Here is a 19,901-nt window from a genome sequence, read left to right on the forward strand (position 1 = left end):
AGATAAAAAGAGTAACCAGAATTTGTTTTATTATCTTTTTACAGAGGAGAGGAAGGGACTCTCACCTGGAAAGCTGGGTTCAAGAGATGGCCCCCAGCTAGAACACCCTACCCTTTTCCTCTAAAACTTGGAGAACCAGGGTAATATTTTTCCTTTTGCATTTTACAGAACTGGGTATTGGACAGTATTGTTGTGCATGATTTATGGCAAAATATGACCCACCTGTAATCACATTCTATAGATATATTCGATAAATATAAGCCCACTTGGGCTTGAGAGACAAATGTTGGCAATATGTTACCCCCCTTGCTAAGGTATTCTGTTATAATACTTGGCAAGCCTCTCTGACAATGTAACCCCCTGAGGCTTTATCCTTGAAACATGTAAAATTGCACACAAAAATTACATATTCTGAAAAGATGATAGCAAGAATCTTGCATTGGTGTTTTATGTTTTGTAGACTATAGAAACCATAGACCCTTTGTTCTTTAAATACCACACAAATTAGGGGGTAGAACTTAATTATGGCATATTTTGTAATATGTTATTTTTCCCATTGTTTTGCTAGTTGAGGTTCTATTATGATACTTGTAAGTTTACAATGACAAACTCTATTCCAAGATGCCAAATCTCATGCAATTGTAAAATAATGACACCTCCTAGTGGGCTGTTGAGCACGGCCACCCAAAGCGCGAACAATGCTGTTTAGCAGAAACGCGTTGCTGGGGCTGAATGAAAGCATTTGTGTACTTGAATATATTAAGTTGGATCGTTCCTGAGTGTGTGTTTTACTCGCATTAGTTTACTTTGGGATTCATATCATTTGTGGCCGCGCCGGATACTACGCACCACTCGACTGCAGGTAGCTTGGCGGAAGCGGCAGAGAAGAAAGGAGTAAAATATATATATATATATATACACGCACACACACACACACACACACACTACCTAGTGGTTGTCACCACTGGGTAGTTATAGTTATGACCTTCTTTCTATATAAAAAGCATTTTTTGTTTTGCTAATAACTTTGGCACAGTTTGATCAATCTTCCTGGTTGAAGAGTTGGCAGCCAATCAGATCTCTGCACGAGATCTGAAGTATTGCGAACCCTTCACCCCTCTAGATATCTATATCTCTTTTTCTTTCAATATCTCAAAACCAACTCAACCGATTTGCATCAACCATCCAAAAGGCTTTTTTCTGTACCAAAAGCTACCTTTCTGCCAAATTTGGTGAAATTCCGTCCAGCAGTTTGGGCTGTAGTCATGTTCAAAATCCCTAAGGGAATTATAATTGGAAAAACACTTTTCTTGACCCCCCTTTTTCTCAGCCCCCACTTGACGGATCGCCCCGAAATTTCCCATGTACAGCAAGATTCTTGGAAAATTTCTTGAACATTCATTAAACAGCACGAAAGATATATGCTAGTCATATGCATATATCAATATCTATATCTATATATGTAAATATCTATATTTGTATTCCTATATATACATATATAATATATATATATTCACTGAAAAAAAACAAAAAAAACAAAGAAGATGTCCTGAGTGATGTAACGGGTAAATATCAGTGCATGGAGAGAGCGCGAGTTATAGTTACTTGAAATAACTCTAACTATAACAGCTGCATGTCTATGCTTTTGTGCTTGTAAAATCTGAACCAAACTATAATGTCCCTGTAACATTTGGGTTTTAGTGATTTTCTATGTTTTTTTAAATTTCATTTCCTAACTATGATGTCCTAATTAACTTTGTTTTTTTTTTTGTGAACTTCTAGAGTTTTTTTAAACATTATGTAAGATGCCCATTACAAAGCATGGTGGTAAGTGTTGGATGCAGGGCCTGGCCAGGCATTGTGCTGCATCCACAAGGCTGGCTGCTCCTGCCCACTTCCTCCTTGCAATCCATTGTCCTAGTCCATTACAGCCCTGTGTGGCCATTGATCCGCCACTGCCTTTCCTGCCTGCCCCGAACCTTTAGCTTACTGCCTCAACCACCTCCTCCCTATCCTCTGTTGCCGAAGTGTATGCACAAGCCCCTCCCTCCTGCCCTTTGTAGTCCGTTATGCTGCAACTCTCCGGTATGGTCAGCTTGCTGCCCTTGCCTCTTTCCCCTCTGCTCTCTATTGTCCAAGCGCATGGCCCTGTCCTCTCCCTATTGCTTTTCATGACCAGTTGCACTGCACTTCCATCTCGCTTGCCCTGTATAGTGTATTGTGTTGCTGCATCCCCTGATGCCTACCCTGTAAGGACAGTTGGTACCCCTGCCCATCTTCCACCTGTTCTCTGTTATCCGAGTCCATGTCTCTACCCCATTCCTCCTGCCGTCTATGATCCAATGGACCATACTTGCCAACATTTCGAACTGAGTAAGAGGGAGCTTTTGAAAAAAAATGGGGAATTGATTTTCCCTATTGACTTTAGGCAGGAGGCAGATAAAGTAAAGCCCTTTTGGGCTTAAAAACATCAGGAGCCCGATTCACAAAGGTAAGCTTGGACCAAAAGCCTAAACTTAGACAAAAAGTCTAACTTTACTTGTAGTAAAGTTCGACTTTTTATTTTAGTTTGGAGGTTTGGTCTAAATGTAGCCCAGAAGTCCAACTTTTCTACAAGTTTGGTTTGTTATATTGCCACAACCTCTCTTGCCAGTCTTGGATGGTTGGTTTGTTGCCCCAGCCCCCCCTTTCCCCTGCCACTGCCCCTCCTGCCTGCCCAGTGTGGTCAACTTGTTGCCTCTGCACACTCCTGCCTGCCCTCAATTATCTGAGTATGTGCCCCTGACCTCTGCCTCCCCACAATATTCTAATGAACAACTACATAGCTAACATTCTATATTTATTACAAAGGTGTGGCACACCTGACATCATCTTAATTCTCCTCTGCCATATTTACAAAGCGGTGCAATGATTGCATTGTGCCACTTTGTAACCCCTTGGGCCACATTATGCATCCACCAGGCATAATGTATGCAAAGGGGGCATTCCCCTGCAGGGAGGCCCATAAAAATGGTGCAGTGATATTTATAACATTTCTGACTCTAAGGGGGTGATTCCAACTTTGACGGGCGGCGGAGGCCACCAGCCAAAGTTCCCCCAACAGAATACCGCTACGCGGTCAGAAGACCGCTGCGGTTATTCTGTGTTTCCCGCTGGGCGGGCGGGCCACCGCCAGAAGGCCGCCCGCCAGCCCGGCGGGAAACCCCTTCCCACGAGGAAGCCGGCTCCGAATGGAGCAGGCGTAGTGGGAAGGGTGCGACGGGTGCTGTTGCACCCGTCGCGATTTTCAGTGTCTGCATGGCAGACACTGAAAATCTTTGTGGGGCCCTCTTACGGCCCCACGACACCCCTCACCGCCATCCTGTTCCTGGCGGTCAAAACCGCCAGGAACAGGATGGCGGTGAGGGGGTCGGAATCCCCCATGGCGGCGCAGCAAGCTGCGCCGCCATGGAGGATTCCTCAGGGCAGCGGAAAACCGCCGGTTTTCCGTTTCTGACCGCTGCCATACCGCCGCGGTCAGAATGCCCTTGGGAGCACCGCCAGCCTGTTGGCGGTGCTCCCGCGGTCCTAAGTGTTTTGCACACTTCTGTCTCAGGGTGATCTGTCTAGCGGGGGCTGAGAAAAAGGGGGGGGGGTCAATAAAAGCACGGTTCCCATGTTGATTCCCATAGGGATTTTGAACATGACTGCAGCCAGAACCACTGATTTAATTACACCAAATTTGGTAGGAAGGTAGCTCTTGGTCCAGAAAGAGCACTTTTTGCTGTAAATCCATTCAGTAGTTTTGGAAATATTGGAGAAAAACTAATTTGAATATCTAGAGGCGCAAACCATGTCTGACTAGGTGCATGACTGGCTGTATGGTTTTGCAAATAAGTATGTGACTAGCTCTATGGGTGGGTGACTGGGTACATAACTGGGTCTATTGTGTGTAAGTGCATTTGCAAATGACTGTTTGAGTGCTGGGTACATGAATGAGTCTTACTCATAAAAACACTTTGAGATTCTGTGGAGTTCCGCTCAACTTTTAGGCATAGTACAGTGAAACAGGAAAGGGACTATTGTTGGAGTGTGTCTTTTAAAAGCAATATTAATATGAAAAGCTAGCAATATATTGTGTGATGAAGCTGCATGGAAAATGTGTTAACATAGAAAATAATGCACACGTTTGAAATGTGCCCACGGGGAGTGGTTATCAATTTATACAAAGTTTAGTGAAAAGGCTTATTAATTCTGAATTTTATGCAATAATGTTTGAATTTGTATTAGTATATCATAATTAGGGTTATGTGCTGAGAGTTGCTTTACTGTACACGGAGGGCTTTACCTTAGCGGGGTTTGGGCCTAGTTGCCTGACCTCATATTGAATTGTATTTTCTAACGTGTCGTGCGCTGTTTTCCTAAAGGACACGGAGCTGTATTTTTCCAAGAGCTCTATGGGTGGAGCCGCAGTTAATTTTTTCTCATGAGAACCGACTTCCTCAAGGCGACGTTCTTGCTAGATGCAACAGTGTAATTCGTAACAGGTGCAAGGTTAACCGTACTAGGAGAAGACAATGAAGACACTGATTAGAGAGCAAAGTGTAACATTCTCTACCTGACATTCCAACTGTTGAAGACGTCAATAACATGGACCAATCCGTGACATTGGGACTGTGAACTGTGGAACATTCTAGTAAGGCGCTTACCAAATTATTGGACAGAGATAATGATGGACCAAACTTTATCCAATGAGGAATTAGGGAATAGTTAGACAGTTTTGATTTAACGGCATGACTCTAGAAGAAACCATCCATTTTCTTTACCCATTTTCTCCACTCTCCTCACCGGAAACTCAGAGCCGTACTTTAGTTGTCCTATCATCTAAACCATCCCCTGCCCGCCTTTTGCTTGATATTATTTTTCCTTCTATCTGAGGAAAGTAATATGTTCCTTAGCTATGCTATTCCGAGACTGTGTCCCGCCCTGTCTCTGCTGATGGTGAATCGACTGATGTCCTGAGGACAAAGTCTGACGCTGCTTGCCAATTTGTGATTGTCTGTTTGCCTTTTCTTTCTATGTACCAACTGCTACTTTGATAGGGGCCTTAGTTTAGATGTTTTCTAAATTCTTGTTCACTAAACCCTTTGCATGAAGCCCGACATGCTAATGCTAATTTGAGGTTAGTTAAGGCATTCACTAATACCGTGTGCAAATAGACAAATGACTGGGTTCTTGCTTTGTTGAACCATGTACTAATGATACTCTGCTAAGTTGATTCATATTAAATGTTGTGTCTAAATACTGAATGAATATAGTCTATGTCTTGATTAAGTTGTGCTCAGATTGCTAATTAGAAGTGCTTCTGATGTGGTTTATTGATATCGAAGTTAACAGACATGGTATTAGATTGTAACTAACTGGGAACTAAAAATCTTAACACTTAACTAAATTGGTGTGGTTATTCATGACCGAAATGACATGGGGTGTTCAATTAATGATTCCTATTGATCGTTTATTGAGAAATTGATTGTCATTATTGGTTGCTCATTGATTTATTGGTTGGTGATGCCAAGGAAATATCTCGTACTGGGAAGTCCCTAAATGTGGTCCAAAGGTTTGTCGACCTAAATGTGTCTCCTTGTAAGTTAACTTATTAAGGCTCTGACGCGCTAACACTATCATTAATTTTCATTATCCTTTCAGTGTAGATGTATGTATCCAGATCTCGAAGACAGATTTTACAAGCATCCAGAAAAGAATCTAGTTAACAAAGGATTTCACTCACTGTGCCTGCAGCGAGGAAGCATTCCCTGAGAGCCATGTCCATCACCTATGCGCTTTGTTCATTGAGGTTCCCTTTAGAGGCCGGTTTAGGGAATCTTTAATTTTCTCACTACATCACCCATATCATTGGAAAAAGCCTGTGGTGATTTGTAGGCACAGAATGGCCGCTCCCTCTCTATTTCTTGCATTATTGTCTAGGAGACCGTGCTATGCACCCGTCACCCTAAGGCTCAGGGTTGCAGGAGGAGGGAGCGTGGAGACTCATACAGTCTGAACTGACCCCATGATTCTGCCTTCTAGAAACTCGTTGACGTACATTTTAAGTATGGAAATCCCAAATAACTATTGCTTGTAGTGTTTTATTTAAGGAAATGCTGATTAACACCAACATTTAATAGCATTTCAGAGGGGCTTTGATCCTTTCGAAATTAACAAATATCTCATTTTATGCAGGAGCGTTGAACGCCTTACCACATTGAACCTGCAGGCGTTTTGACTTGTTTTTGTTACATCTTGCCTGAGAAATTCATTCCCTCTGCGAAGCTTCGTGGATTTCCCTGGTCCTCATGCAGGGCCATGAATACATAATCTGGAATACTTAACACTTTTTCCGCACCCACCCAATAATTTTAATAACCCACATGTAATGAGATCCCTATTAGTAACCTCCGCTGGTGACTGGGAGCCACGGACTTGAAAACATTATCAGGTGCCCGCTCCATCAGGAGCAGCCTGGGTTCGGAGAGGCTCAATAGAGACATCAGTTGTCATTGCCAATCATTGTACACAGCAGTCAGAGGTCTGCCCTTGGCCTTTGTCGAGAAGAGAAATTTTGCAATATGATGGAGCCAAAACATCCCAGTACCGCGTACGAGCTGCTTATGGTACCTAGAAAATACATGCTTTGTTGTTCAACTTGACATAGATGAGCAGCCTTGCTGTTCCTGCAGAACATCAAGCAGGGACTGGAGGATTAACTCTGCAATATGCACTCCACTCAATATACTGGGCTGCTTCAGTGGCATGGACTCTGCTCCCTGATCTCCCTGTGAAGATGCACACTTTACGCACCTCTTGCACTGACTTTTTCTCTGACACAATTTTCTTTTCTTTGTTCTTTTCTGCATATAGGGCCTGCTTACAACTTTGGAGGAGGTGTTCATCCGTCCCAAAAGTGACAGTAAAGTGCCGATTTACCACCTGCCGTATTACGAATCCATTATATCCTATGGAACTCGTAATACGGCTGGTGGTATATCTGTCACATTTGGGACGGATTATCACCTTCTCCAAAGTTGTAATCAGGCCCATAGTCTTTAGTAGGTCAGGGTGGCAACAAGGTGGTGCAATTCAAAGAGGGGCACGAGGAAGCAAGGCAATAGAAATGCCTCTCATAGGCCAAGGATGTGTTAGAACAACAATGCAGGTACAAACACACTCTGGCCCTCATTCCAACATTGACGGGCGGCGGAGGCCGCCCGTCAATGTTGCGCGTCAGGAATACCGCTCCGCGGTCCAGAGACCGCGGAGGGTATTCCAAGTTTTCCCCTGGGCTGGCGGGCGGCCGCCGAAAGGCCGCCCGCCAGCCCAGGGGAAAACGACCTTAACACCATGAAGCCGGCTCGTAATCGAGCCGGCGGAGTGGGAAGGTGCGACGGGTGCTACTGCACCCGTCGCGTATTTCACTGTCTGCTATGCAGACAGTGAAGTACAAGCGGGGCCCTCTTACGGGGGCCCCTGCAGTGCCCATGCCATTGGCATGGGCACTGCAGGGGTCCCCAGGGGCCCCGCGACACCCCCTACCGCCATCCTGTTCCTGGCGAACAGGATGGCGGTAGGGGGTGTCAGAATCCCCTCGGCGCCGCAGCAAGCTGCGCCGCCTTGGAGGATTCTATGGGGCAGCGGGAAACTGGCGGGAGACCGCCAATTTCCCTCTTCTGACCGCGGCCAAAGCGCTGCGGTCAGAATGCCCTGCGGGGCACCGCCGGGCTGTCGGTGGTGCTCCCGCCAACCGCGAGCCTGGTGGTCTATGACCGCCAGGCTCGTAATGAGGGCCTCTGTCTGTGAGTGAAGTGAACATGATACCGTTTGTGGCACGGGTGCTGAAGTAACAAAAGGCAGGATTGACATTCACAACAGCACAAGCTCAGCATTCACAAAAGTCCTGAAGCAATTTGGAAAATAACATTAACAGCTGGATGTCAGCACAAAAGTACAGAGACTCTGGAATAAGTCACTGTGATAACTTTCCATTAATTACTGTTAGAATTTGTGATAAATTAATCCACCCCCTACCCTCTCCACATGCCCTGACCTTCAGACTGCTCACCTCCCAGCTGGCACCAAAGGTTTCACACTGGCATGCTCCTCTGCATGGTGGCCATTCTTGCCCAGGGTCCCTAGCCACACTGGTGCATGGCCTCCGCTGCTCGGCCAGGCTAGGTGCTGCTCAGCCCTACATTTATTAGTAATCCCATGTTACAAGAGTTACACAGAATCAGCAAATTCCTTCAATTCCCCCTGCAAAATTAAAAATTCCATCCACCCCTACTGTGTAGGTGTGTGAGGGGGTGACAGCACCTGCATGGGTGTGTGAATGACTATGTAAGTTGATGTATGAGTGAGTAAATGGGTTCGTGAACGGTTCTATAGGTGTGTGACAGAGTGTGTCAGTCACTGTCTATATGAGTGGTGGATACACAAGTGCTTTTGTGGGATTGTAACTGGGTATTCAATTACTTACTATAAGTAAGCATCCGCATCTAAATTGAAAGAGATTCAATCATACTGGATTAATAAAATAATTATATTTTCAGTATGGCAATCCCTCTTCCTCCTTTGCTGCTCACTATATTTGTACTTAATGTTCTCATCTAATCTCCTTTCTGTTTTGCCTTTTACTGTAGTGTCTAGAAGCTACACATGTTCTTTCAGCTTATATAGACTTACAGGTTTATTTTTAACTATATTTGTTATAGTACAGCCTAATTAACATACCTGTAAAATCTCTTTGCTGTTGGCCAACTTTTATTTAAATATCTGTTAACATCTGTTTTCCACTGCAAATCTCGAATGAGAAATATAGCAATCATCCTCCACTCAGTAGAAAAGTACCAATAATGGCTACCCTCCCCACCGTGCTCTCACTCATACTCCTGTCCCTGTGAGGGGTAAACAGACATCATATCACCTCCTCTCCTCCCAGACTTGGCCGTATCTTGCACAATAATCTGAGGCGAAGGACCGCTCCTCACAAAGGATTAAGTGGCAGCCCTGTTATATTATATTTTATATTATATCTCATTGAAAATGGAATTTAGAACATTACCTTAGGAATGCCTGGTATAGCCAATGAGAAATAAGATGTTAGTCTAAGACACATTCTTATAAGCAAATAACATAAAAACACATTATAATTACAAATATAAAAGGTAAAAGTATGACAATTCACACTACACTGTTTTGGCTATTGTTCTTGCTTGACATTAAAATAGAGATAACAAGGCACTTGTTCTAGAAGAATGTTGCTTCAGGTATCTTATTGATATCTATGTCTGACTGACTTGACACTGTCTCAGGTTCTTGGAAAGATAAGGACAGATGACATCTGCGGTAAAGGCCGACATGCTGATGATTCTACAAAAATAAAGAAAATGGAGGCTCAGCCTACTTAAGATGGAGTTTGACCATATGGTCTTTGTGTCAGTATTTCCGGTCAATCAAAGAATCAGAGGGAAAGGTTCAGTACTATAGATGAGTATTAAAAGTCAGAAGGAAGTGTGACGTATCTCAGGTCAGTAACAAAACTCAGAAGTGAAGGTTCAGTGATAGAAGTCAAAAGGAAGGATTCAGAACCACAGATTAGTAATCGGAGTCAGAAGGATGGGTGGAGTATCACAGGTCACTAATAGAAGTCAGAAGGAAGGGTTCAGTACCCCAGATCAGTATGGAAGGGAGAAGGAAGGGTGACGAATGTCAGGTCACTAACAGAAGTCAGAAGGAGCAGTTCAATATTGAAGATCAGTGATAGAAGTCAGAAAGAAGGGTGATGTATGTCAGGTCAGTAATTAAACACAGAGGTAAGGTTGACGTACCTCAGGTCACTAATAAAGGTCAGAAGGAAAGGTGATGTACCTCAGGTCATTAGTGAAAGTCCTAAAAAAGTACAATACAAGGTACACTTGTGGCATAGCAAGTCCAACAATTGTTGAGTTTTCACAGAAAATACTTTACATTTTACAATCCATCAAGTAGTGGTTGTTTCACTGTTCAAGCGGTTTTGTATTCTTTTATCAAGTGAGCAGAAAGGCTGCATTACATCAGTATTACACTGTATAGTAGTGCTGCATTGCATATCATTGCACCACACTGCATTCAACAGTATTGCATCAGTGAAGAGTGGCTGCAGCTAAAGTCAGTAGCAGGAAAGGACAGCAGGAGGTGGCTGTAGAGGTGGTGGTCTTCAGGGATGTCACACAAAGGCAGCAACTCTTAAGGCAATGTCAAGGTCACAATGAGCTCAAAAGATCTGTTGGCAGAGCATGAGTAGTGTCTCCCAAAACAAGAGTCTCCACGCACTAATAAATGCTGCAAAGTTATCTGGTGCTCTAGTTGTGTCACCTAATTAGAATCAAGAAGACAATTGACCCCTCTTCTTAGGTCTTAATTCGCTGACTTTTGTTTATTTGTGCCACTTGCTGACACAGAACTCACACAAAGTTGCAGGCGACCACAAGAGCAATTCACTGCTGAGCCTACAATGATCTGATGGCAGGGACGTGACTCTATCTTGGAAACTCAGCCATCCTGCCCTCTTGTCTTCTACCCCAAGTCTGGGCCACTTACCTTTCTCAGAACAGGGAAGCTGAGTAAGTCACTGACGCCTACCTCCAGCTTCTGCTGTCTAACAACAAGCTTCCAAAGTTCATTCATACACACATATATGACTTGTAGCAGCATAGCTTTTGGTTTAGGACTTGGTGGGGTCACGAGACCAGAGAGTTCCAGTGGTACATATCTTAACACAGGGGGTACTAAAGGCCCTCCGGCAGGTTTTGGGCAACACGCCAGCCTCTGAGACTGGATCCTTCTGGCAAAATGCCTACTGCCTCAACACCCAGTCTGGTCTCAGGCACTCTGTACACGCTGCAGTGCCCTTGCTTTCCCCCTTATATCACCCACCAGAAGTATAATTCCAATTTAAGAGCATTTTGAAATACTATATTTCCAATTAGAAGAAATGAAAAACAACCAGATAAAGGGTCTGATTTGGATCTTGCATACTCCAGCACACAACTTGTTGAAAGGTCAACAACTGTTTTGGTGCCTGATTAATCTTAAGGTCTGATTGAAGAACATCACACACGTCTCATTGATGAACAAATGACCTCTCTTCTTACCCAATCTTGATCGACTAGTTCCTCAAAATGTGGAGGATCTACTAGTTACTACAGACTCAGGGCCAGATTTCTCAGAGGTTTGCACTGCTGTTGCATCACTTTTAGTGACGCAATGGCGGTGCAAACCTTTCAACCATATCTATTAGCCCAAGCAAAGCCACTTTGCATGGCATTTAATGGCCTCATAGATGTGGAGTAAGGCAAGGCAGCTCAAATCTCTGTGTTGCCTTATTCTTCACTAGGGAAACGTTACATGAGCGTTGTGTCTGTTCTCATGCAACATCCATGGATTTTGAAGCATTCTCAGATTTACAAGAGCCTGTAAATCTGGGGATGCACCAAAACCTTACGCTTCCTCTTGTGAGGTGCAACAAGAAGAAATATCACTGTTTCTCCTCATTTTATCTGCAGCAGAAAACTGAAAATGCCTTCCAAGATTTTTTATGCAGGACAGTGCCTCTTCCTGCACAAAAACAATCCTGCCTACAACGCAGACTCCCTTGCACCATGGTGCAATGGTGCCTGCATTGGCACTAGGCAGCCAAAACGACACCAGCGCAGAGGGAAAGGGCCCTTTCCTTTTGATGCAGGGCAGCACAGCAAGGTGGCTTGCTGCAGTGCCCTATGTCGAAAGCCCATAAATCTAGGCCTGACTGTCTCCCCCTTGCCTTCATAGCATAGAAATACCAGCATCATCGCGGATGGCAGATGAGGCATGAGTGGGTGTTCAATCAGACCAGAAAGATGAACCATTTCATATAAACTGATGGTCAGAGCTTAACACTTGGTGGTAGAAAGGGTTGAAAGGAATCACTTGTAAATATATGTAAAAAAGGAAATCTAAAAATATATCTATTATGTTGATGCATGTGAAACAGTCAACTGTGGCTCTCATGAAGCACCCTCTTGCAGATGTACAAAATTAGCTAATTCTGCATCCATTTTCTATTCTTAGACCCTACATTTGTTCTTCCAATGACACAAAATAGTCCTCATTCTCTTGATTTAATTCCCCTAGTTCTTCCTCCTATGCAGTGCATTTCAATGTGTCTTTAAGGGGGCTCATCAGGACGTTTCAGACACTCTCCTGCAAAGATGAGACCCAACTGTTGTTGAGTCTTGGACGCTTGTCATTTATGGGGCTCCCACCACTTAAAGGGTGTTTCAATGTCATTTAAAGATGGATGGCTTCCAAATTCATAAAAGTTTGCTGCAATAGAACAGAATCTAGATTATTGACAGAGTTATTGTGTCACATGGGCTCTCATTATATTAATGAGGCTGCTGGATTTGGGAGGCAGCATCACCTGAATTGTGAGGAACTGAGTCCAATCCCACACCATGTGACAATTGTTGGCCTAAACTATTTCCTGCCAACTAGCAGCACCTCACCTCCGCCCAAGAGCAGGAATGATTTGTGGCATCTGGGCACATCACCTAATGACTTTTCAGGGAAATCATGGTGTATCAGATCGCATCCTTTTCTCTTAGTTACATTAGTCTCACACATGCAAAGACAAACAAAGGCAAAAATGGATACATCTTTGATATAATGGCATGGATTACAATAATTAGAATAATGAAACATGCTAGAAGCAAAATGGTGGCACGAAAATTAAAACAAAGAAAATTCCCACCATACTTCTGCTATGCTAATATATGCACTTCCTTCCTAATCTATGTTACAGCACCGCGTGATAAGCCCTAATCCCCGCTTCAGGATTTCAATCAATCAATCAATCATTGGATTTATAAAGCGCAATACGTACCCGTGAGGGTTTCAAGGCGCTGGGGGGGGAGCTGGTGTTACTGGTCGAAGAGCCATGTCTTGAGGACATCATACTCCATACCTGAGCAAGGAAGACTGTTGTTTAGAGAGACACCACCCCATGTAGGCCAAGGAACCGGTAGTATCATCAAGCAGCAGTAAGAAAGTCAATTAGCATGTAGTTGTGGTCATCTGCTTTAATCTCCCTCTAACGTGCATGGAACAGAGAAGTGTTTTTAAAATAAAACAGCTGATGTTCTGAGAAAATGTCACCGCGTAAGGATGTGTATGTTTCTATGAATGTTGGAGACGCAGTGGAGCACTTTGTCTGCAACCCTATTTTGCTGCAGCCTTGATGAAAGCACAAAGTGAAAAGAATGTCCTGTTAAAGACGCAATGCTTTCCTAGGCGAGAGAGCTACTAGATAAAGCAAATAAAACAGGACCACAAATGTGGCTGATCATGAAATAATAAAAATGAAGCAGAATAAAATGTACTTGGGCTAAAGGGCACAAACAACAGGCATAGTTCCTAAAGTAATGTGCCTAGAGACATTACTAAAATGGCTCTACAACACTCGTGTATTGTCTAGCAGCCTGTGGCTGGAGCCCGTCCAGTCCAGAGGGTGTAGAACCTGAGTCTGGGTTGATAGTAATCTCTCATTTGATTCTCAAATTAGGAAGCTATTGTACACATTTTTCGGTGTATTTAGTCTCTGTGAAAGATCTTGCATCAATGTGGTTGGCCTCTTGATCCTTTCTCTCTTTCATTTTACCAATCCCTTCTTTCATGGGCTTCCAGAGGGATCAACAAGACACAGAAATCTTGGAATATGGCAGCACACCCCTTCCGCCAGCCTTTTTCCTGGCAGGGTAACCCGCCAGGGAAAGGCTGGGGCAGTAGGGATCATTACGCTGCCCTGTCGGATAATGATTCCTTCCACTGGTGGTGGATGAGGGTGTTCAATATGTGGCTGTTCAGCCCCCCCATGACGGTGGCGGGCTTTTCACCCGCTGACAGCATGGCGGGCTGAACCGCTGGGGTTCATAATGACCCCCTAAATACATGAATGCCATGCTGAAGTTGCCTCAACATTCTTTTTATTTTAAATTTCATTAAAATTAAAATGCACATTTTGCATTACACAAAAAGCAGGCCTGTCAATCAAGACTACCTACTTTGAAAGTCAATGAAAAGGTGCTATAAGGTCTACAATCAATTTTTAAGAGTACTCTAGATACCACACAAGTACATTACAAACAATTATTAAAGGATACATATAAGACATAGAACTTGACTTCAATTATTCTGTCAGAAAAGATTGTAGTAGGTATGCAATTTCCTGTCGCACAATGTCTAAGAAGCACTATAAATAGGATACTTTAAGTCTGAGACATTAAATTAATCACCACAAATGTGTTGGCATTTGAGTCTCATGTCAGCTTTGTACAGGGTTCACACAACTTAGTGAAGTGAGTAATTTAGAGGTTTCCTTTTTCAGCATTATGTGTTACCTCCATCAGGCCCCTGCCAACTCCCGCCTATATGTTCAAAGTTACTAGTAATAATTTTGTACTTGTAAATCCTATTATAGTAGAATCCACCACCAGGTTTCATGGGGTGGGGATGTGTAAGTCTAAATCTGCATACATAAACGGTGACAAGCAAAAGTGTACTAGTAAATATACATGTGAGCAAATCTACCTATGAAAAATGTCACCCGGAAGGTCCTTGTATCCAGAGGTACATAGCAAAACATTGCAAATAAATACATGAGTAGTGTTTGGTAGCCACTCAGAAGTGCTGCAGGTGGCTTAGTTATGCACAGCTATCATTCTATTCCACTCATTGTCATTCCTTGCCTGCATTCTAGCTTTTGGAAGTCCTGGGGGCTAAGGAGCAGACCCACTTGTGCAGAAGAGAGTGGGGTTCAGAAGAGAATTGCAGAAGGTGTTTTTCAGGTAATGTGCAGTCCCATGAGACTTCACAGGGACAGTTAGTGAAACACCAGATCCTCTTTCAGAAATGAATAGCACACTCAAGGATCAGAAGAAAATGAAATATTCATTCTAAAATATTTATGGTCAAACTAGAAACCTGTTCTAGTGCACAGAACATGAGTTCTTACCACAATGGCAGGTTGTTATCCTTTGAGTGTGTTCGTCTCTGTAAATGAGGACAATAGAGCTGTCATATTTGCTGTTGAGTTGGGTACGAACTTAGACTTTATTCATGAAATCTTAGGGCCTGAACAGAAACATGACAGACACCTTTTCAGCCTTATTCCAACTGCCATAGCACACAATGCAATTGTAGTAAGGTGGGGGGATATCTATCACGTTTGTGAAGTCATTGGATTGCAAAACATTAAATCCAGCATCATTTCCTCATTTGAGATATGGACTATGATTGTTGAGTGTATAATGTTCAACTTTGAAACAGAATAATATTTGGCGGGCACTCAAATTAATCAATAAAGTGCTTATAAGTTCTTATTTTCTTTTATTATGAGTATTCTTCTCAGTTTTATCAGTATACTTCTTGAATAACATAAGGAAAAGACTCAAATATCATCATAGGCTTATTATAACATGTTATGATGCAGAAAAGAAAAATTATTTTCTTCCAAAACTAGCTTCAGCCAACGTGTGTTTCGCTGAAAGCTGTGCCACTTCTTCAGGGCTGAAATTAGATAAATAAATGTTTTTCTTCACTTCAGTTGCAATCAATTACCCTTTTATAGGATGATTCAAGATGACAGGTCAACCTATACTGTATACTACTATTCGGTTTCCATCGACGGATCATCTATTTCAGATTTGTTACATTTTTTATTTTAACAAAGAACATTTTTACTGAAAATATAATTACAGCTTCGGAATGTAAATTGTATTTGTACATTGTTAATCTTTGCCCAAAGATGAACACTGTACGTTACAAACATTTTTTTAAAGTCAATATTCACATTACTCTAAATTATTCTCTTTTGAGACCAGATTAAAGATCTCTTTCAGCTTGTTGTAAATATACAAATTTGATTCTGAAAATAACCCAAACAACATGAACACCACCGAGTTATAAATTCTATATTTATTAAAAAGCTAGTGAGGCCTTATAGGAATAAGACATAATAGCTTGCCTCACCTAATCAAATTTCATCAGCCTAATGTTCCATTAGGTATCACGTTCATATATCCAGCATGACCATTTTTCCACAACTAAATCCTAAAGACAGATTGTTTCAGAAAAAAATGACACTGAGGCACAGAGACATTGTTTGTTTTCCCTGACTGGGTGCATGGTGGATCCATTCTGAAATAATCTTTACTCGACGCTCCCCAGTGAATAGGGCTGGTTGACCATAAATATTGCCCAGCAGTTCACTCCTGGACAGTCTGCTATTTCAAGGGTATCTGCTGGCTAAGCCAGCTGATGATACACTCTGGTGTTATTTTATATTACATTTATTTGTATAGTGCACTAATCACCCCTGAGGGTGTCTAAGCACACCAGTGGAAACATAGGGCCTCATTATGGTTTTGGCGGTCAGTGGACTGCCGACATGGATGGAAAAACCGCCACATTACAAGTTGTGGAGTTTGGCGGAAGCCAAACCACCACTATGCCGCCTGGCTGCCGGTGCGACCGCACCAACGCGGCAGGCGGTGCCTTCCTCCGGGCCGGCTGCAGGCCTCGGTCTGCCTGCCAGATTTTAAGGCAGCAGACTGCCAGGCTTTCTGTGGTGGTCACCCCACCACGAAAACACTGGTGGTCACGCACCCTGCGACAGGAATCCCCATTCCTGTTGCCGGCACACACATGTACACATGTCCCCACACCTCCATGCACCCCCACACTCATCCACACACCTCCATGTAGGCCCCCACCCGTCCTCACACTTACAAACACCCCCAAACAACGTCACATATCCATACAAACACCCCCACCCGCTCTGACATTGACATATACACACGCCCACTTGCACTCACACATACACACACCCCATGCAATCATTCACCCCCTAACGCACGCATACATTCACACACTCTCCCCTCCACATAAGCACACTTGCACATCCCCCTCATCTGCACACTTGCACACAGACACCCCCTCTCTCGCACACTTGCACAAAGACACCCCCACTCACTCGCACACTTGCACACATACATCCCACTCACATGCATCCCAAGACACACACCTACTCACTCAGATCCCGACACCCCCCTGTGCATACATGCAGACACACACCCCAATCTCACACATACATCCAGACACACACACTCACTCGCTCACAAACATGCACTTAGACACCCCCATTCCCACACACACAGATGCACTCAGATACCCCCACCCCTCTTGCATACAAACACACACCCACTCGTACACTGACACAACACCCTCCCCTCCGCATACATGCAGACACACACAGCCTCCACACACACATACATACAGACACACACACCCATTCAGGCACACATACAAGCACACACCACACACACGCACCCTACACCCCCCTTCCAGACGATCAACTTACCTTTTCCAACGAGGTAGTCGTCCAAGAGGGGATGGGTCATGGCGTATTCCACCATCAGCACAGCACTGCCGACAGGACTCCGCCACGCTACATTACGTATCATAATATGGCGGGCAGTGTCTTGTTTCCGTGGCAGTGCTGGTGGTGGAACCACCTTTTCAACTCCGTCGGCCAGGCCGACAGAGTCGGACTTCCGCCCATAAATGGGTGGAAGTCCAAACAGGGCTCCTAATATGGGGGTCAACAGACTGCCAGCACTGGCGGTCTGTTGACTGCAGCGGCTTTGAGGTCTGCTTAACAGGCCGCCAAAACCATAATGAGGCCCATAGTCACTGAAGACCAGGACCCCTGGTTTGGCAGGACAGGAGAACCACCAATTTAGAGCACTTCTCCTGTCATGGAAAATTCTTAATAATCCTTTTAATTGCTATGCTCAGTGTTTTTATTTTAATCTAGAATGGTACTCTACCCTTTAAACTGTCTCGACCTTTCACTTTCTCTGTGACTCTATTTCCTTCAATTAACTAGCAGAGAAGGTGCTCTGAAATAGAAGGTTGTGAGAGAGGACTTGTCTGCTTGGGACCAGGAGTTACATATAAAAGTCCTCCTTCAGTGAAAGGAAGATAAATCCACAGAACTGCCCTCAACTAGGTGCCTTGGGGCAGAATTATCAATAGTATTCAAAATTGTCCAGGAAAACAAGCATAGCTTGATGCCAAAGGCAGACCTGCACCCAATGTGGACAGAACTAATGCACTATGCCTTCCAACACTCATCTCCCTATGTATCCATGTTCACTTTGTCACTCTCTGGATTCTATCAATGATTTTCCTGACCGCCTTCTTTATTTCAGTGTTTCGGAGGCTATAGATCATTGGGTTTACCATGGGAGTCAAGATGCTGTACACCACTGACACAAACCTATCAATAGAGAATGAGTTAGTGGTTGTGGGCCGGAAATAGGTGAATAGCAGAACGGCGTAGAAGATAATGACCACTGTCAGGTGAGAAGCACAGGTGGAAAAGGCTTTGGTTCGGCCCTCAGAAGACTTGATGTTCAGGATGGTGGTGATAATGAAAGCATATGACACAATCTTGATGAGGAGCCCCCCAAAACCGACGAACCAGCCCAGTGTAAGGATGACCAGAATGTTGATGAATGTCTTGGAGCATGAAAGCTTAAACAGAGGGGGGAAGTCACAGAAAAAGTGCTGTATCTCATTGGACTTGCAAAATGAGAGCCTGCTCATCAAAGTTACATGCACAGCAGAGTTCAAGAATCCTACCACCCAGAACATAGCCGCCATCCAGGAGCAGGTACGTTGGTCCATGATCCTGGCATAATGTAGAGGGCGACAGATTGCAATGTAGCGGTCAACTGACATGGCAGCCAGTAGAAGGCTTTCTGCAGACACCAGGCTAGCAAAGAAATAAAGCTGTAACATGCAGGCAGTGAAAGAAATAGTCTTCTTCTTGAGTAGAAGGTTTGCCAGCATCTTAGGGACAGTGACAGTGGAGTAGCAGCAGTCTAGAAACGACAGATTACAGATGAAGTAGTACATACCGGTGTGAAGATGTTTGTCTAGGCATATTATTATGATGATGAGGATGTTCCCAGCCAGGGTGATCATGTAGATCAGTAGGAAAATCACGAAAAAGAAACTCTCCACCTCAGGAATGGAAGACAGGCCCAACAGGATGAATTCTGTCGCCTGAGTCTGGTTGGACCTCTCCATGGCCAGGCCTTTTGTTAAAAGAGGAATGTTTGTGAGGAATATGACATTAATTATAAAACAATATTAATATGAACAAAACAATCTTAATGGTCATTGTATTTCCGAGCCCAACAACAAATATAACAGTAAATTGTCATATTAAACAAATATTTACATATCTTATCATGCAGAGAGTTCATGGGTTAGGGCTGTGGTGAGAACTAAATTATTGTTTCATAGCAGAGCTCTAAGTCATCTGCTAGACATTAGCTGACAGATGCTGCTTCTACCAAACTAAATGGTACTTACTTGATTTATCTTGGAAGTGGTAAAACATGTATTCTTATCTAGGCCTGGGCAAAAACTTTCATTCGGCTCTCGGGATTGATTGGATTTTCTGTGGTACTCTTGTAATGCAGAGTTCAGAACAAATTTCACCAAATGCCTTACGGTTTAATTATTTCTCTCATTAGGCTCCAGTAATGTGAGCTGGCAAGCGAGATCTGGGGTCATTTAGCTCAATTGAGATTTTCTAATGTGGGTAGCTTAGAGGACTGCTTCTCAGGTAGATTTCCTACTTTGGTGGCTGCAAAATCAACTAGAATAGCTCTACACTCTTTCACACAGTGTGGTGACATTGGTGCTGATTGTTCAGTGCAGAATGGGCTACCAGTATCAAATCAATGCACTAGCAGCATGACATTGATATTTCCACATGT

At 43.6% G+C, this 19,901-nt stretch overlaps 1 protein-coding gene across 1 annotated transcript; it reads right to left on the reverse strand.

The window, feature by feature from the left end:
* Positions 1 to 18,261: 18,261 nt before the first annotated feature.
* LOC138294035 (olfactory receptor 5V1-like) lies at positions 18,262 to 19,203 on the reverse strand. The gene has a single exon (XM_069233285.1). It carries the CDS (start codon positions 19,201 to 19,203, stop codon positions 18,262 to 18,264), a length of 942 nt encoding a protein of 313 aa, XP_069089386.1.
* Between the last annotated feature and the right edge of the window lie 698 nt (positions 19,204 to 19,901).

This window comes from Pleurodeles waltl, chromosome 4_2 (genome assembly GCF_031143425.1).
Source record: "Pleurodeles waltl isolate 20211129_DDA chromosome 4_2, aPleWal1.hap1.20221129, whole genome shotgun sequence".
Lineage (NCBI taxonomy): Eukaryota > Metazoa > Chordata > Amphibia > Caudata > Salamandridae > Pleurodeles > Pleurodeles waltl.